General features: G+C 25.5%; 1 protein-coding gene across 1 annotated transcript; it reads left to right on the plus strand.

Annotated features, from left to right (window-relative positions):
• Nucleotides 1-6,913: 6,913 nt before the first annotated feature.
• Nucleotides 6,914-15,470, plus strand: LOC129959457 (muscle-specific protein 20-like). The gene is made up of 6 exons (XM_056072296.1): nucleotides 6,914-7,108; nucleotides 9,127-9,281; nucleotides 11,775-11,841; nucleotides 12,422-12,526; nucleotides 13,064-13,096; nucleotides 14,726-15,470. Exons 1-6 carry the CDS (start codon nucleotides 7,058-7,060, stop codon nucleotides 14,918-14,920), a joined length of 606 nt encoding a protein of 201 aa, XP_055928271.1. The 5' UTR covers nucleotides 6,914-7,057; the 3' UTR covers nucleotides 14,921-15,470.
• The last annotated feature ends 4,252 nt before the right edge of the window (nucleotides 15,471-19,722 follow it).

Below are 19,722 nucleotides of genomic sequence, written 5' to 3' on the forward strand. Positions count from 1 at the left end.
TAAAGAAAATTCCAACTTCTAATTCAAAGCATTGTAGTATTATAATGTTTTAAACTTGATTCGTCTTACTTTATATTATTTTTTTAAAACATGAATTTCAATTTTATTGCAATTATAACGTTCAAAGACAAACAAAATGAATTTAATATCCTCGTAACATACGTTCAAAAAATAATCCAGTTATTATTAGTTGTTATAAAACATATTTACTAGCATTTTTGAAAATTTATTAAATTTTAAAAACAAAGTTTCAAGGCCTCGTTGGTCGTAACGTCTCGTTCTTTAAGAAACACTAAGGCTATTTTGAGACGTGCCTCGTAATTTTGAGCCGCGGTCAGACGACGAGAGGGCACCTGAACTGGCACCCCCTTTGAAAGCTCCCACACCATACCAGCGGTTTGGTGTGTTCTCTTAATCGAGTTGTCATCATAGGCATTGTTCTTCAGTAGTAGTCATAAACCCAGAAAGCCTGCACAGCCAATAAAGCCTGTCAACCTGAACCAAGGAAATTTCGAAAGAATGTGGAAATCAAAATTTATTTCAGTAAATTTGGAGTCAACATATTAATTAAAGAAGAAAAAAAAGTTTTTTTACTGGCCTTGATCGCAGTCAGCACTTTCAATCTGTTAATGAGGAAGCACTGAAAAAATAAATACATTATTTATTTTTTATGTCTGCAAAGGAGGAAGAAATAAACAGAAAATACGTTTCCATACTCGCATTCTTCAGTTAAAATTATCAACAGTTAGTTTCAAAGTAAAAATAATATTTTATTAAAAAATTTATGATGTATCATTAATGTAAATGACATTAATATCAATAAAACTAATGTAGATTGACAAGTTCCCTCTTGGTTCAAATTTGAAGAAAAATTCCAAAGAGAATTGAACGTTTTCAAATTTGAATTTCTGAATACAATAATTCCTCCTCCCCCAAGAGTGTAATCTACAAAATTTTACGATTTTTGTTCAATAATTAGAACAAAATTCCAGTGATGCTGCCAAGGAAAATAGTGCCCGCAGTAAATTAAGATTTTTTATACCTCATCGTCGTCAGTGGTCAAGAAATATGATTGACGCCCAGACGATTGTATTAATCTTAATTATTTTTGTTTGTCTTAAAAGAGATACATAAACATATTAATGTATCGCAATGGCATCTTCTTTTTTGAGGTATCTTCAACGGTATCTTCTTAAGATATATCTACTTCGTTTCGCTCATCGTTATGCCACGGCAAAATTTAGCTGGATGATTTCAAAAGAGTTGACGGCTTGAATCTCCATCTTTGAAACAACAAGAGAAATTAAAAATTGACTTCTTTTTTTTTTAGTGTTAAAACGAAACTAAACATAACCGTTCTTTTAATTAAAAAAAATAATAATAAAATTTCAATTTTAAAGAATATAGTTTTATTTTAACTAGAAATACAATTTTGTGGCTGAAATAGTATTTGATTGCGTCAAACGTTATTAAATTACAGTTTTTAAAGAAAAAGAAAATTTCTGCTTGAGAAGGAAAAATATTTATGAAATTTTGACTGTGTTTAGATTAAATAAAAATTTTGAAAGAAAAAGAAAACTACTGCGAGAAGGAAAGATATTTATGAAATTCTGTCTGTGTATCTAAACAACCATGCGTCTATTACAGAGTCTAAATAAGCAAAAACTCGATGAGCTAAACAAATGAAATTTTGTATGTGATTTATATTCCAGAATAATACATCAATATCAAATTTCGGATGAACTTTTCAAAGGAAAAGATCTCTTTCCACCTGCGTATGTAGGAATAATAATAAAAATGTAACCACCTAGATGGATGAAATTTGATTTTATCATCAAAATTGATTTCAAAATTAATCTTAATTGATCAACAAATATATGTAAACATATTTTAGCAGAAGCGTGGTCAAGAAGAAGAAATTTTTGAAATTTTAAAACTTCGATTTATTTCTCCCCGGGAAGTTTAATTTGAATGCAAAGAATAAATGGTAAGAAATACGTCCGTCTACATCGCGATGATGCCAAGATTTTTCCCTTCTGTGGTTTTACTGAGAGAATTTGATAGGAATTTCTTTGATGCGTGTTGATTTAGGCAAAGGAATCTTAGGTATCTTTGAAAGAATGTTGTAAGCATTAAGGTTTTTTATCCCTTCACTCGAAGCGTGAGAAAATGCTGAAATAAGGAGTTTTATAGAGTGTGTGTAGAATTAAGTGAATAAAAAGTGGGAACTGGATAAAAGAACATTTTAGAATGAAGTTAATATGGTCTAAATTACAGAAATAATATATATATATATATATACGACAGAAATTAAAAAACAGAAATAATATATATATTATTTCTGTTTTTAAATGTTAATAATCTAACATATTTCTGTATTATTTTGTTTCACCCAACACATTTTATAAATATTCTTCCATGTAATACATATATGTCACATTTTTGGTAAAGCAAAATTTTACTATATTATATTTGACATTTTTCTTTTCAACAACATTGGATCATAATGTGTTAATAAATTTATTTTTATTGCGCAACTAATGCTTACACCAAACTAAGCCAAGAAAAATAATTTTAAACCTACTATTGAGTTATTTCAAGACCAAAATATTTTTTAAATCTATCCTATTCCAAGAATCCTACTCATGCGTATAGATTTTAGACTTCTACGTAGCGTTTTATGCCAATTTCAAAAGCAACGAAAAAATAAAAGTTTTCTCGTCTGTTCTAGAAAATAAATAAATATTAATAATAAATAAACAACATCGCCAAATAAGCAACACCACTTTTATCAATTTGCCAGATATTACGACATGAAAAGAAAACAGAACTTTTCGCAAAAATAACAAGTATAGCACAGTTATTATTATTATTTACGTATGTAAAACATATACGGCTTCAAATTCATGTTAGAAATGAAATGAAAAATCCCTCCATAAACATTATTCTTGCAAAATTTCCTATTTTATCTTGTAAAAATTTGGAAAATTGGGATATGTGCAACCGACGCTTGCTCTTATACCAATGCTTCTTCAATGAAAATAAACTCTGTCTTTAAATTCCCCACAACCGGATTGCATTTTCAAGTGCCTTGCTCCTTCTCAATTTCCAAAACCAGATATTTTTTATTGGTTTTTATTTCAATCTTTATGTACGTAGTTTCAAGTAATAAATTTTGACAAACTGGGATAACAAAACATTTAATTTCGATTGGTTTTTTTTTTTTAAAGTTGATTTCAATGTTTCGTCTATAAAAAAAAATTGAATATAAAATTTAAAAATAATTTTAAACAAAATAGTAAAAAAATTACATAATTTTTAACACAATGTAAATATTATTTAATTGTATGATCGGACAGCTTTTAAATTATAGATCAACATATTTTGCTGGAATTATAAAACAGCGTAATGTAAAAGTAATTCTAGCAATTAATTAGGAATGCTATTATAATAATGTTCCAAACTTTAAACGATACTCTATTTTACACGAACAAATTCTACATTTTCCAAAAGAAATTCTGGAAACCTTTGTATATTTTTAATCAGCTCCTAGTCCCAATATTCCATCAAAAGAAAATGTACAAATAATTTCAAATTTATCAATTCCATTTGAAGCAAAAATTACATGCAATCCTTCAACATCATTACAAAAATAATAAAAATTACGAGGAATGGCACCAAATTGTCAGATACGCTTGCAGCATTCATTATTATGTCTGTTTCTTCCACAGTCGTAAAGAAACACATCTACAGACGTAACAATGCAGCTGCGTCTATACACATACAACTCCGAAACCACTGCTGGATATCGAGTATTTATCAACTTGGTTACTGTGTCACTGATGGATCACTGACCTTGGGGTTGCTGAATCTGGGAGGAAGTGGAAAAGCAGATGAAATTGTGGCTTAGGATGATCGGAAGTTGAAACATTCCTGGCGTCTGCTGTTTAATCATAACAGGAGACTAGCAAGTGCCGAGATTTCGGTATGAAAAGTAATACTGGATGCGTTGGCAGTATTGTTATTTTATAAGAAAAATTCTTCGGATTCTTGTTGCATCTTAAAGATGAAATTAAGCTCTTGGTTTTTAATAAGGGATAATTTGATCAGTGACATCACTTCATTTGGTGTCATCAGGTCAGGTAGTTCATGGCATTTATCTTATATGACCTTTACCGTTAATCGTCCTTGATGTGCATGTAGAAGAAAAAGGCTTATCGCACCCAAGGTAATATATAAAAAAATAAAATAAAATGTAAAAAGGAGAAGGAAAAAATCTCCAACTTTCATAGAAATATAGTTTTACTTTAAAAAGTACTGAATAAAAAAATAATTGGTAAAATTAGCATTTCCTTTTATGTTTCGAATATATTTTAATTATGTGACCAAACGGCCTGGATTAGAAAAGACTAAATTGATTTTGTTTTCACGGACTGAAAAAACAACAACATGTATTTGGCCTTAATTGGATCCTCAGATTATCTCAAATTTTATTAACAAGTAAATGTCTCGTATAAAAAACACATTAACTAGATTTAATTTTTTGAAAATCAGATAAAAAAATAATTTTTTTAAATTCTCAAGTTTTACTGTATGTATCGCATGTCTAGAGGATTTCAATTAACAAGAATTGTTCCGATTTTCGACTCTTTGTCTTGAATAGAAAAAAATATCCTACATAGGAAGAAAGTTAGCCATGCCTGCGAAATTAAGCTCAAAACCTAACAATACCAGAAAGTCGAAGAAAGAATATTCTTGTTGATTAAAAAGCAAAAATATATAGTATTAAACGTAATTCATATTAATACACGATTTTAAACGCAGTAAAAAGTTTCTTCATATGGATTTTTGAATTTTAATTGCATATCCCTTAATGTACTTTACTTTAAGATGTACAATATATCAAGTTTTAAAAGCTCTCACATAAGATGTCAACACGATTGAAAAAGATTTGAATCTAATTATAATTCAAAATTATTGTTAAAATCATTGGATAAATTCTTCATTCTTGCAATAAATAAATTAATAAAATTAAATAAATCAAGTGTCAAATGGTTCAATATTATTCATAAAAGAGCACAAACATGCTATATAATGATTTTCATACTAATGCATGGTAAGTTTTACATGCTTAAAAGAGAAATATTTAATCTTGTTCATAATAATCTATCAAACATTGTTTCTTTGTTTTTTTTTAGAAAAGCTTATAGCATTGACGAATTTTCTATAGACTAAGCATCTGCCTAGGATTGCAGAGAGGCTGATTAAAAATGTTATTAGCCTAGTTGTGAAAGAAATAAATAGAAATGCAAAATATCTAGACAATAATTTGTGTTGGTATAGAAAGATTAAAATGGTTATTAAATAAGCTAAAATATAATTAATTGTATATTTAAGTCATATCAGAATATTAATTTCATTTTCTTTCAAGTTCATTAATCTTGTGTGTTACATTTTATTAGAAATGTCTCGTAAAATATTAATTTTCATTACTGTATTTATTTTATCATTTACAACATTTAATCTATCATAATAATTAAACGTAATTTTATTTGTAAACAAAGGAATCATTAATAAAAAATTGTGGTTTATTTTTCAAAATGTTTCTTAATTAAGTCATTTATCCATCCAAATAATCGAATACATTTTTTCTAAGTCACTAAAACAGAAAAAATTTATTAACATGTTGATTAAGTTAAAAATGTGTAGTAATGTGAAACTAATTAAATTAGGAGTTTCTTAATGAGGGCTGCTTGGGATCACAGAATGCCTAAATCTGTCACTGAAGTGGTGCAATAGACAAACACCTGCGAAAATTCGTTTCGAACAGACGTTTCTCTTTCTTTAAAGATAAATTCTGCTTTCAAGCCACCACGACCTAAGAAACAATTCTTAATATAAATTATTCTTATACAAACATAATTATAAATTAAAAACGATTACTTCATCTTAAGGTTAAATAAAATTTTATTTTGAATTATAAATGATTAATTTCTCACCAGCCATTTGATCCATTTATTAACTAAATAAGAATGCGTTTTCCAACTATAAATTACATTATTGCCTTCATTATTTCATAAATATTAATTATTAAATGCAGTATTTCATTGTGCGATTTTCTTTCGTTGTTGAAAACTAAAGCAGAAGGATTCTGTTTATCACCTTTGTTGTTTAGAAGACATAGAAAAAAGTTACAATAACGCGCAATTAATCAGATTGATAAACTATATATATGCGTTTTTAATAGCACTTTGATGTTATGGGACTATCCCATTAGAAAGGTTAATATACACACACAAAAATGAAGCTTAAATAAGAAAAGATAATACGATTTTAATCTAAGAAAATTTCATGAAATTATGGATATGAACGATTAAGGCATCTAAACGATTAATCTAAAATTAAATATAACAGTATTCCCGGCGAGCCGGCTGGTCGCCTGAAGCATCTGGAATTTAAATAAATAACTAAAACTGATATTGCTGTTTTCGGATATTGATTTATAAATTCAATTAAAAATGATTCCTTAATAATGCATTCTTGCTCACGAATTAATCATAATAAAATTAAGTTATGTATTTTTTTTCTTCAGTTTTCATTTTAAATTGCAACAAGAACTCTTCGGTAAGATTATTTTTTAAAAATCCTGAATCTATTCATTTAAGAATTACATTGTAGAACGAATTCGTAATTCCTTTAAGCCGGAAACACGTAAAAGTAGACGTTCCTTTCATTGTCAAGATCTCCTTTTTCTTCTCAATTTATTATCACACTTCGTCTCGTAAACTTCTGGAAACGACGAAAAACAAAACTGATACTGCAGCAAACCATGTCTGCTGTGATTCTCTTTATGCATAATAAAGTTTCGCACTAGTAGCGCCCTCTACGACGACCCCTCCCATCTTAGAAGAATTGAATTCTGGGAAATAGTAAAGTTTCCCCGCTGAAAAGTTTGAACGAGCGTTTCGTGTTTCTCCGGCAAGTTTTAAGTGCTGCTGAAATTAGTGAAAATTTTCATTGAATCTACATTTAAAGCAAGAGAATATTCTGTTTAATTATGGCGTATCAAGGACCAGCATATGGTCTAAGTAGAGACTGCATGCTAAAGGTATTTATTTAAAAACTTTGTTTTGTCTGCGTTTTCGAAAGCATGTATTAACAGGTGGTTAGTATCTAAGTGAGCGGTGCCGTGCCTACTACGCTGAGCAAGAGATGGTCTTTTTTGCATTTGATATTCATAAAAGAAAATTTTTTGACTGCTCATCATTTTTCAGAATTTGAAATTTTTTTAAATAGAAAAGTTCGTTTTGTGCATCATTTGAAATAAAAAGTTACAATTATCTTTGATTGTTACAGTTTTTAAATTTTATTTTCTGTTGAAAATATATATTTATGAGCTTGGCATAATTTAAATTTTAATAAGTGTAGCTAAAATTGTAATTATATATTTAACTAATATAATATGTTATGTAATTGTTTCTTCTATTAAGAATTTCAATGATTTTATTAAATTTACCTGTTAATCGTTTGTAAATTTTACTTTATTCCTTTTACAACCACTGTGTAACTGATGAAAAGTTATAATAATTATAAACTATTTTTTAAAAAATATTATTTCAATTGTTAATATAGCAAAGTGTTGATTGTAGTATTTCATGCTGTTCATTCCTAATAAAGTAGTAAAAGTTTGCATTCGCTTACTTTTTGCAATTTTTTGGTTCAATTTTTTTTTTCCTATATCATTTTACTTCGAAATTCCCTTTATCATTAATTAATTAGTTTCGATTGTTTATTTTTATTTTTATAAGTGCCTTTAAAATAAATTCATAATGGCTTCAATTTTTTGTTACCTTTATATTAAATAATATTCAGTATTCTTTATGTTAAATGGCCATGAAACAAGTATTTGATTGAGATTTTTACAAAAATGCGGTCCTCTTATGATACTGAAAATACTTGGGATTAAGAATAGTATACATATTAGTTTTCTATTTTAATAGATAATATATATAATATGTTTATATTATATATATATATATAATATGTGTATTATATATATATATAATATGTGTATTATATATATATATAATATGTGTATTATATATATAATATAAACTTTTGAATATTTATTTTATATTTATATTGTGTAATTTAAATAATATTATCAAAAAGTTGAATTCATTTAAATAAGTTTTCTACAATTTATTTAAATTTTATAAAACTTATTAAAGTATTTTATGTAATTGAATCAGTAGTTGAAAGAAGCAGGCAAATACAGAATCAATTTTCTATAGGAATGAAAAATATTTTTTTTCTTATCTTTTAAATTAAATTTTTTTTTTCTACATTGTGAATTTGATTCCTTTCTTTATAGCTATTAATAAATGTCTGTATGATTGTACACATTTAGTGGATGTAATGTATTTTCAGCACTTATTTTCTTTTTAAAAGTTCTGATTCAATTATTATCAGTGCATATTGATATATTTTGCTTTATTTATTACTATCTTTAAATAATAGAAAATATGCATGCTACTGGTGTCCAATATTAGCAGAAGAAATTTTTAAAAAATTAGTGTTTTTATATACATAACAAAGAAACAAAAATTGATTATTACTATCTTCCTCTGCCCAAACTTCAGAAATAGATGGATTTTTAATTCTTAATGATTTTTATTCTAATTTGCTATATTAATGTATTCTAAGAAATACATTACTTATATTTCTAAATTCATTTAATTCATCTATTGAATAGTTCTATTTATGCAGTATATTTAACTACTTAATATTATTATATTAAATATTTACTTCCATCTTATACTTTTATTATGTGTTATATTTTCATATTATGTATTTAATATTAGCAAATTTTATTTTCCTGTATTTTATATATATAAAGAAAAATTGCTTCTGAGTGTTATTTAATAGAAACTGTTTTTTTTAAATAAAAATAAATAAAATTTATGGTATTAAGCAATATCATTTTTGAAGAAAAAATTTTTTGCTTATAGTGTAATTTTTATGTGCTTTTAACTGAAAATATACAGTGGTTAAATGCTTGGAATTTTAGAATTTGACAGTTTGTTAAGCTCACAGTTGCTTAACAATTTGATTTGATTTTATTAGGCTCAAGCAAAATTTCATATACAAGATGCTCTTGTTGCCTTGAAGTGGATAAGAGATGTCACACAGTTAAATCTGGATCCTCCAGGTTCAGATAAGGGTGTGCAAGATCAAATTGATTTTGCAAATGTGTTAAAAGATGGATTAGCTTTGTGCACGTAAGTAGGTTTTTGTATTAACTGTCATCTATTTAACTGGTATTTGAGAATTTTTTTAAAAATGTCGTGAAAATCCTTGTTGAATAGTGCAGTGCTTATATGTGTCAGAGGGGGGGGGAGCAAAGTTGAATTTAGTTTTTTTTTCCCCTAAATTTCCTGTAGATATTTCTCTTTATTTTCTATGGGCATTATACTAATTCTGCTATGTAAATATTTTTATTAAAAAATTATTTTGAACTTGAAAAATTATATTGCTTGAATTGTAATTAATAAACCTAAAATCTCAGATAATATCTTAATTCATCTTAAATGTAGAAAAATAGACAATGTAATATAATTTACTTTATTTTATATTAAGAATTTCTATAATGGTATAAAATGATTTCAAAACTAATTTCATTGTTAGCATTGAGATTTTTCTTTAAATTTGTTTTTTGCAAAAATTTTATTTCCATTTACTCCTTAAAAATTGTTCTGACCTTGCTTTCTCAAATGGCTATATATCAGCATTATATTTAAATATTTTGAGATAATAATTTTATTATAGATTTAGTTATTTTGTTTAGAATATTTTACAAATGCAAAAGAGCAGTAGTGTTGGGGAAAAAAAAATTATAGTACCCATTTAAGGTGTATTATAGTGAGTCTTTTTTTTTTTTTTTCTTCTTTTTTTGTGTGTGTGTTAAAGGAATTTTGATCCTTTGACAGAGCAGATAGTATAAAAATGTTTTATCCTTTATGATATTAAAACTTGCAACCTCTTTATGTTATATAAAATCAGGTCTATGGTAGTTGAAGATTAGTATCCAGTTGATCACAGTATCCAATTGTTTGATCCAATCTACAAAAAAATGCACTGTAAATAGCTGTTTTACATTAATATTAAAAATATGCACAGAAAATGTAATAAACTGTCAATACTATTGATTTTCTTTAAGGATGTGTTATATTGATAAGTATTGCCTAGTTGCCTATAACTGATTGACTTCTTGAAGTTTAATTAAAGCAGTTTTTTGTAATATTTTTCAGGATTTTTATTTTTAAGTGGAGTATAACTGCAATTTTCTGTAAATAATAATTTTTTCCCAAGTATAGTCATATTTGTCCAACCATAAGTAATAAAATGTTGTTAGAATGCAAAGCAAACTGATCATGTTGGCATGTTTGTGCATTAAAAAAAAATCTGGTTTACCTTTTCTTTTATTTTCCCCTTCAAGAAGAACAGAATCTGTTTAGAATAAATTACATACAAACCAACTGAATCAGTATTTAGAATATTTATTATGGCATTTTTCAAAAATCTGGAAAATTAATTTTAATTAAATAAAATTAATTTTTAAATGGCAGTCTATGATGATAAGTATTAGTGAAAAATATAAACAAAGAAAGTGCTACACATAAATATAATTTTTTTTTCACTGAGTATTTTAATTCAGGAGAAATGAAAGAAGGAATGTAAATGTCAATAAGTCTTTTTATATCAATAAAGAATTATTTTAATATATTTTAAATAAGCATGAATATGTGGCAGAATAAGCATGAATATTGTGCACTTGAATAAGAGTCTTCTTGTCAAATGCTATCTTTTGAATTCAAGAAATAAATGCTTTTTGCTTGTAGCTTGTTTGAATTAGTTCTTTAAAAAGTAAAAATATTACAGTTAATATTTAAATATTAATTATAATGTCTTGTAATAGTTTTGAGTTTTGTATAGATGACATGTTTATATTTAATTTAATTTGCAACTATATATAAAAATTTATTAAAATTACAGATTTAAAATTCTTATTTTGTCACATTTACTTAATGCATTTCTTGCACCAAATTATCTTTAAATGTGGGGAAAGTTAATGATTTATCAAAATGCTAATTGAGATTCAATATAGAAGTTTTTACCTTGTTTTGCAATAAAAATAAGATAATGTTCTCATAATAATAACCTCATGTTATTGACAACTAAATTGAAAAAAATACAAGCATATTATTTTGTATTATATAATAACTTTTCCATTTAGGCATCTAATATTTTTTCAAGAAGTTGAGCCAAAAACATTAATCTACAGATATTATAAATAATATTTTTAAAATAAAAAGCACAAAATTAATTTTTTTGAATAAGTTGTAATGAATTTAGTTACTTTATTAACATATATCAACTTATTTATTAATTATATGCTCCAAATGTATCTAATTATATTCGTTATGAAAAAAATGCTGTAAAATATTTTTAAAGATCAGTACCTTTAAAAATCTAAGAAGAAAACTAAATATTTTGAATATGAATAAATTTTTTAATTGCTTAAATTTTAATTTTCAAGCATATTTTTTATATATTAAATTTATCTATTTAAATTTATTTTATTTTAATAAATTGATTTGTTTATATGAAAATTTTCAAATTTTAATGTTGTTGCAATATATTTTTTTTCCTGAACCTTAAACTTTTTATGAAAATCTTCTTGATGTGCAACTTTCTTACCTTGAATTTTTCAGATTAATAAATAGGCTTCAGCCTGGAACAGTGCCAAAAATAAATACAATGAAAACTCCTTTTAAGGAGGTAAGAAAAATATTTATTAATTTTCATTAGTCTTAATAGATGTTGTAAAAAATTTTTAATTAAAAAAAAGCCAAGATAATTTTTAATAACTTTTAGTCATTTAATTAAACATTCAGATATTAATTTGCATATTAATATCTGCTTCAAGTATATCTAATTATATTTGATATGAAGAAATAGTGCCTTATAATATTTTAAGGATAAATACCACTGACAATGTTTTTTTTCCCTCCATTCATTGTTTATAACCTTCTATGTTATAAGTACTTTGTATTCTCTCATTAAAATAAAATTTAGAATGAACAAAATGGAGTTCTTAGATACAAACTACTAATTATCTTTTTAATGGTGCATTCAAGTTTCTGTTTATTATAAAGCCTGAAACAGAAATTTTTGAAATAATTACACGAATTATTTTTCATTGCTGTTTTTATGAGTATGCAATAGGGAAATATTTGAGAAATTTGGATTTATTAAAGCTAGAAAAATTATTTAAATATATTTTTGCAAATAATGAACAAATATTAACTTCTAATAAAATTTATACCTTAATTTTGATAAAGTGTTTTGTTTTCAATAGAGAGAAAATCTGGAGATGTTTCTGAAAGGCTGCGAGTTGTATGGATTAAAAAGGCATGATTTATTTCAAGTTAATGATTTGTATGAAAAGAAAAATCTGTATACAGTAAGTTTTGTGTATTCTTGTAGTTCTTATAAGTGATTGATAAATTTGACTACTGTTTATCTTTTTTTAAGAAAAAAGATATGTAATTCTGCTTGAAATATGTGACTGTCATTTATACCATAAATGGCTGCTATGCTTCCAATATTTTTTTAATGTAAGAGTGAAACAACTTGATTATTGATATAATTAAATAATTTGAGTCTATAGATTTATTTTCACTTATTGAATGTCTTTTTTTCTTTCAAAGTTTTTATTGAGATTTACAGCATACTAGCTATTTCGAAACAAGGTAAACATGAATAAACAGTTAACGTGATTATGCTAGACTAAAGAAATTTGCAGACTAAATTTTTTAAAAAGTAGCATGGCAATTTTTTTTTGATAATGACTAGGTGACCAAATATTATTTTCAAAAATAATCAAAATGTTTACCATAACTAAATCTCACTTAGTTTTTTTAAAAAAAACTATAGTTTTAAGGTTTTTTTTAAACTATAGACCAACAGCTGGAATTAATTTTTTGATATTGCATTTCAGGTTGTAAACTGCATCTTTGCACTTGGTGGAATGGTAAGTAACGAAATTGCCTTTAAATAAGTTTTACATTTAAAGCATTTTGTTCCATAATCATTGATAAGTTTCTTTTTAAATTTTTAAAATTATATTTTAATTGTTTATTCCAAGAGAATTAATTTTAAATTAAATCTTGGGTCTAGTAAATTATTGTAATTCTTTTCTTTTCACCTCACAAAAACTATTAAAAAATAAAAATGTGTCTTCATAGTATAAAATGTAATTAATTGTATTAAATTTTTTAAGTTAATAGAGTAGTCAATGAATTTCTTTTCTTTTAAATCACTCATATCTGTATAAACAATAAATTAGAAAAATGCTTTAAAAAAATTCTTTTAGAACTCTTGCAAAAATCAATGAGAATATTCTCCCATAGATTTTCTCATCTCAGTTTGATACATCTCTAATTTCCTTTTAGAATCTACACTTTCTGATTGTATCTTGAATGGTAAAGAGAAAAATGGCTAAGCCTCGTAAATTATAACATCCACTAGTAGAATGTCTGACCCCCTCCTTCGGAATTATCATTGTTTTTTAGCTGTTATCCTCATACACACAAGAATATATGGATTGGCAGACAGGCAAACCATTAATAGCTTTGCTTCAAAATTTTATACAGATTTACATTCTAATAAATCGTGTCAAATCTTATCTGCGATTCATATTTTTAGTTGTGTTCACATGCATACATACATTCCTTCTTAATTATTCAAAATTTAATAGAAATCTACAAATTTGATGTAAAAATCGCCTATTAAATTTGATTCATTATTTAAATTTTTTTATCCCTCCAGCTCAATATTTTTGATCTATTTCATTCACAGACAAAACATAATTTCAAAAATGCTAAAAAGTTTAAAAAGAACTTAACAAGTTTAAAACATAGAAATAATCGATCTTTTATTTTTTGTTGTTGATAACAGTACAATTTCTTTGTATATGAGAGAAAGAAAAAAACTATAAACAGTGTCGGGTCAATGTAGCAGTGGAAGCTGTGCTATGTGTCATTACATTGTATTAAAATAATCATGCATGTAAACCTAATATATTTAATTGCTGTATTTGAACAAATTCATTTTAAGCATTCATAATTTGCTTTGGATAATAAATCTCTATTTATAATATAAATAAAGTCATTCTTAGTGTTCTTTTTATTATCTAAGATTATAGAGAAAAAAAATTACATTATTCACCTGTCTTACAATCGAATTCTACTTGTTTTGGTAATGTGTAGTAAACTTTTTTTTTTTTTTTTTTTTGCAACAGATATTTTCTGTTTAAAAAACATGATTTCTGAATTTTATAATTAGTATTAATATAATTCCTCAATTACTTAATTTAATGAGATTTAAGATAATTTTTTATTTCAATTTTTTAATGGTAATTTATTTTTTGCATTAATCGTTTCCAAACTCAAAAAAATGGAAAAGATATGCTTTTGACTTTTTTAGAGAGTAAGAGTTTTAAAACATGTTGAAGAAATTTTGATAAATAAATAATATTAATTAGAAATAGTTAAAAAATTAATCTTATGTATCCCTGAATTTTTTTTAAAGAAAAATATTTGTTTTAGAACTTGTTAACTATATTTCTAACTTCCTTTTTTTGGTAAACTTTTTATTATAGGCTAAGAAGAAGGCTTTTGATGGTCCTACAATTGGTGTTAAAGTTGCTGATGAGAATAAGAGAATATTTTCTAAAGAAAAATTGGAAATGGGTAAAACTATTATAGGACTACAGTCTGGATCTAATCAAGGTGCATCACAGAGAGGAATGACACCATATGGTGCTCCTAGACAAATATTGCCAGATGGGAGGTGAATGCATTAGAGGTGTTATTATGTGTATAAATTTTTATTAGTTTTTTTTTTCATCACCATTTTCTTTAATAATCTGTGCATCTCATTATTTTTGATCATCATTATATCTTGTATATTTTGCTTATTAAATTATAGAATAGTTGTAAAATTTCAAACATTTTAAATGTTTTATTAATCAGTTATCGAAATGTTCAAGATATTTTTTTGCTGTTTCTGATGGAACCTTTTTTTTTTATTTTGTTGTTTAATAAGTATTTTTTTGTAAACAGGGTGGTAAATAGAAGATAATACACCTGTCCAAGCTTTAACAATATGGACTAGTTTTCTTTTCCTAATTTGTATACATTTTTACATTGCTTTAATGCTGCCAGAATTGTACAAAATTCAATTAAAATTTGTATTTTTGAGTAACTTTTTCTCAGGTTTTTGCATTTTTGTGCATTTATTTTAATGTATTTTAATATTGCTCCTTTGTATTTGAATGTTTGATATAAAATATCTTGTACAGAGCAAAATGTTGCCAAACTCTTTTAATGCTATTGTATAAATATTCCAATTCCAATAAAAAATAAAAATATTTTCCATTACTCCAGTGTTGAATGATTATCTAAAAAAGCATTTTAACTTTTTTGTATAAGTAATGTTAGCATTTTTTAAGTAAATAAATAAATGTAGAGGGTTAGAATAAAGGATGCTCTTTTCAGAACAAGGTACTGCAAAAAATAGTCATAAGGGAGCTAAATTTTAGCTGCATTCATTTTAAATCACAGGGAAAATGATACAATATATATAGAAATATTTATAAAAGAACTTCTTATTTACAGAAATAAATAAATGTTTGTCTATTGTTAGTACCTCTAATATAAATATTTTTTTATATATATATTTGCCTATTGCTAATATCTGCCCTTATACCTCTTGCTGTTTGTAAATATGCATTATGAATTATTTTTATATTGAGAACTAATAGCCACTTTTAATACCTGTTTTTGGAATTTTTTCCCACCCTTTATTTTCATGTGTTCTGAAGTATTACTGAGACTTGGTATCTTTATGACCAAAAGTATCTTCTCTAGTATTTCAAACTAGAAAAGGCTGAAATCTACTAAAGTTATTTATTTATTTTTAATTAGCCAAGATATATATGTATATACACCAAAAGTTTGACATTAAAAGTAGCCTCGTGGCAGGCAAAGATAACAGCAAGAAATTGCACGATCGCTTGTTTTAATATTATATCAAATAATTTACTTATCAATACATATTGTACATGTGGAATGAAAATGGAAATCATAAACTTAAAATCGTGCATTCTTGCTAAATATGCTTCCTTTGAGACCAACTATTTGAAATTAAAATAATAATAAAGTTTAAGAAAATTGTAGAATTTTTAAAAATAGTAAAAGTTTTTGATTTAGATTTCTTCCTATACCATATTATATATGTTATAGAAGGTTGTAACTTGTAGTTTCATCTCAGCAAGAATTTTCTTGGGATCAAGAGCTGGCGAAAATTAGATTTTATCTGATTAACTGCAATGGAGTATTTTGGATGGAGATGGCTCCATATTCCTAGAAGTCGTATTGCATCAAATGGAAAATATTGCCTTAACAATCACATATATGAATGCCTTAACTATCATTTGGGTAACCCAATTCTTAATACCAAGCTTAGTTTTGAGATCATTAAGATTTATTTAGTCTCCTTTAATGTTAGTATGATGGATGTTTAATGAATAGTTGTTTGTATTTGATCCCAAAATCAAATTACATCCATCCTAAAATATTTAATCTACTTTAAATAGAGGCATTAACAAAGTAATCAGTTAACCTGCCTTTTAATATTATTGCTTAAAACTGATATTAAATAACTTTTTTCCAAAATCAATAGATTCATCTTAATGCAAGTCTATATCTTCTGTTAAATTGACTCATGCTATTGCTCAGTGATATTAAATACACATTTAAAACTAGTTCTGAAAATAATTATATAAAATAACATTTACTAAATAATTAACCTGATTTTCAGAATGAATTTCATTTTTTTCTTCTTTTGTAACTGTTAACCTACATCAGTAAATTAGTTGATCTTTCAAACTGTTTAAAATACTCGTTATGATATTCTGGAGGTTGCAGTAGCCTGGTAATAGTATGATTTGAAACTCAATTTTATTTGTTTAGTTTGCGACTTGCAAGTACAGTTCTATTTGCCTCGTTTGAAATTGATTCACATTAATTTATCAAGAATACACCATATTTAGAACATGAAATTTCCTGCTATATATTAATTTTTAAATGAAATTAGTAATATTTGCATTACAGTTTTAAAATTCTCCATGGAGATGTGGTTTTATCAAAATAATATTCATTTTACTAATAAATAGTACATTTTGAATATTGTTAATTTTCAAATATATTTGAAATTGACAAAATTTTAAATTATCTATATAAAAAAAATAAATGTTGCAAAGCACAGGCAAAATGCTACATAGTTTTTAACAGGTATTTTAAATTTATACATAGCAATGAGCCTTTAACAAAAATATTGTTGATAAAATTTTCTTTTGAAAATAATCTACATTATTTGGAATCTTTAAGTGTCATACTATAAAAGCTCATTTCTATGAGCTAAAAATTATACCAGCAAAGTAATTAGCATCTTGGATAGTTAAATGTCTAAATATGATACTTCAGTAATAAAAAATAACTATATTATTAAAATGATTTATTATCTTCAGTGAATAAATTCTTCTTACAGATAAAAATATAGTTATGCATTGATATCATATCTATTCATGTTCAAAAAACTTAATAAAAATAGAAAAGAAAATGAAATGAATGCAAAAATATAAAAAGCTTTCTTATACAAAGGCACTTTTATACAACAATGACAAAAGATGGAATGGCTATCATTTATGGTTTTAGAAACAAGAATGTAACCAATCATTTCAAATAATAAATGCTAAAAGTAATTTTTTAAATAACAAAAGTTCTGTTTTTGGAGATACTGTGGAAGCATCCAAGATTCAAAGAATAGTACATCCTTTATTTTCCTTGAAAGGATTTTCAGATTGAGATATGCCAATCACAAGAACATCCGATTTTTGATGTTCCATACAGAATTTCATTAAACTAAAATAGAAAAAAAGAAAATTTTTCAAATATATATATATATACTTAGGTGAAATAAATAAAAATATTTTATAAGTGTCTATAGATGATACATTAGGATGAAATAAATTTTATCACATATTCTATATTATAGTTATTCAGGAAGAATTCTGAAAATAATTAAATGCTTTACATTTTTTAAACTATTCAGATCAAATTTCTGTAATACTTTAAATTTTTATATATTAATACATTTTATTTACATTTCCTAGTGATTCCAAATCTGTTAAATATTTCTCCATCGTTGTTCTGCAGACAGTTGTTTTGAAAAATGATACATTGAGGGAATTAACTGATAATTTTTACAAATACACATGTGATCAGACAATAAATAAATCCTTTATATCAATTTATTATATTTAACTGTTATGTTTCATAATCATAAAGGCGCTGCAGCTTTTAAAATAAGCAGACATGCAGGTAATAAAATTTTATATTTAATTATAAAATAATTTTATACTGAAGTTATAATAAAGAAAGTATAAATGAATTTTATCTATTAATATTATTAAAATTTAATCAAAAATAAATTCCATTCTTGTCTTGTTCTGAACAAAAAGATTTAACTTTTTTATTAATATTCATGAAATAAAACAGTGGGAATGGTCTCTTGCATAATCTCTAATAAACATGTTATTCCAGAGTACATCTTACATGTCAACAGCATACAATAGTTAAAAAACATTAACCATCGGCACAAATTTAATAATTTTACTGAACAGGTCCCATGAGCCTTGGCTCGACATGCAGTTAAGAGTATCTGAAAATTGAATTTGTATTTCAATTGTAGTTTTTCCAGCTGACTGAAACAAAAATTTAACATGGAACTATACTGTAGTCACAATTTGATTTATTCAAGTCATCATGTTTTCGTGTTTGCATGCTTTTGAAGTACAGATTGTCAACTCCTTGTAGGGTTTGGCACAAAATTTGCTAGGTGTATAGACTATAGACGTTAATTCTGAGTATCGAATTTAATCCATTTAGCTCTCTTTGTTTTGTAGTTATTATGTTAACATATTTAAGTAGAAGAATAGACAGACTTCCTTTGACAGGATTTTACTCAAAATTTCATAGAAATCTACAGACTGTAAAGATTGCATACCGGATTTCATCCATCTAGCTCAAACTGATTTTGAGTTATCTTTATCACAGACAGATAGGCATTTTCCAAAAATGTGTTTTGCAAACTCAGGGAGGACTAAAATGTGGAGATTAATCAAATTCTCAAGTTCAAATTTTTTACGATTACAATACTTTCTCTATATTAGTTATGTGAGAAAGTATAAAGGCAATTTTCCTTGCATTAAAATAACTATAAATGTTTTTTTTTTTCCCTTTCAAAAAACATTTTAGTGTTTTTAATTTTTTAAAGTAACATTCAAACTCTGATGAAATTATAAATCTAGTGGAGAGATTTTTAATTACAACAGTAATTTCAATAAGATCCCAGTCTAAATTATTCTTTTATAATATTTGCTATATGATTGCATATTTTAAAAAAATTCTAATGCTTAAAATTTATTTTTTATAACATTTACTAACATTCTATACTGAATTATCTTACAGAATGGAATGGATCCCCCCCTTTTTCTGCAACCAAATTGTAAATATTAAACATATATTAATTTGA

The sequence above is a fragment of the Argiope bruennichi genome, chromosome 2 (assembly GCF_947563725.1).
Source record: "Argiope bruennichi chromosome 2, qqArgBrue1.1, whole genome shotgun sequence".
In the NCBI taxonomy this organism is placed as follows: domain Eukaryota; kingdom Metazoa; phylum Arthropoda; class Arachnida; order Araneae; family Araneidae; genus Argiope; species Argiope bruennichi.

What these genes read in the sequence shown, in the direction of transcription:
- LOC129959457 (XM_056072296.1), top strand. Translation starts at nt 7,058, where the DNA reads ATGGCGTATCAAGGACCAGCATATGGTCTAAGTAGAGACTGCATGCTA. An exon ending in GATGGATTAGCTTTGTGCAC is followed by an intron (nt 9,282 to 11,774) that starts GTAAGTAGGTTT and finishes TGAATTTTTCAG; the next exon opens with ATTAATAAATAGGCTTCAGC. An exon ending in TCTTTGCACTTGGTGGAATG is followed by an intron (nt 13,097 to 14,725) that starts GTAAGTAACGAA and finishes TTTTTATTATAG; the next exon opens with GCTAAGAAGAAGGCTTTTGA.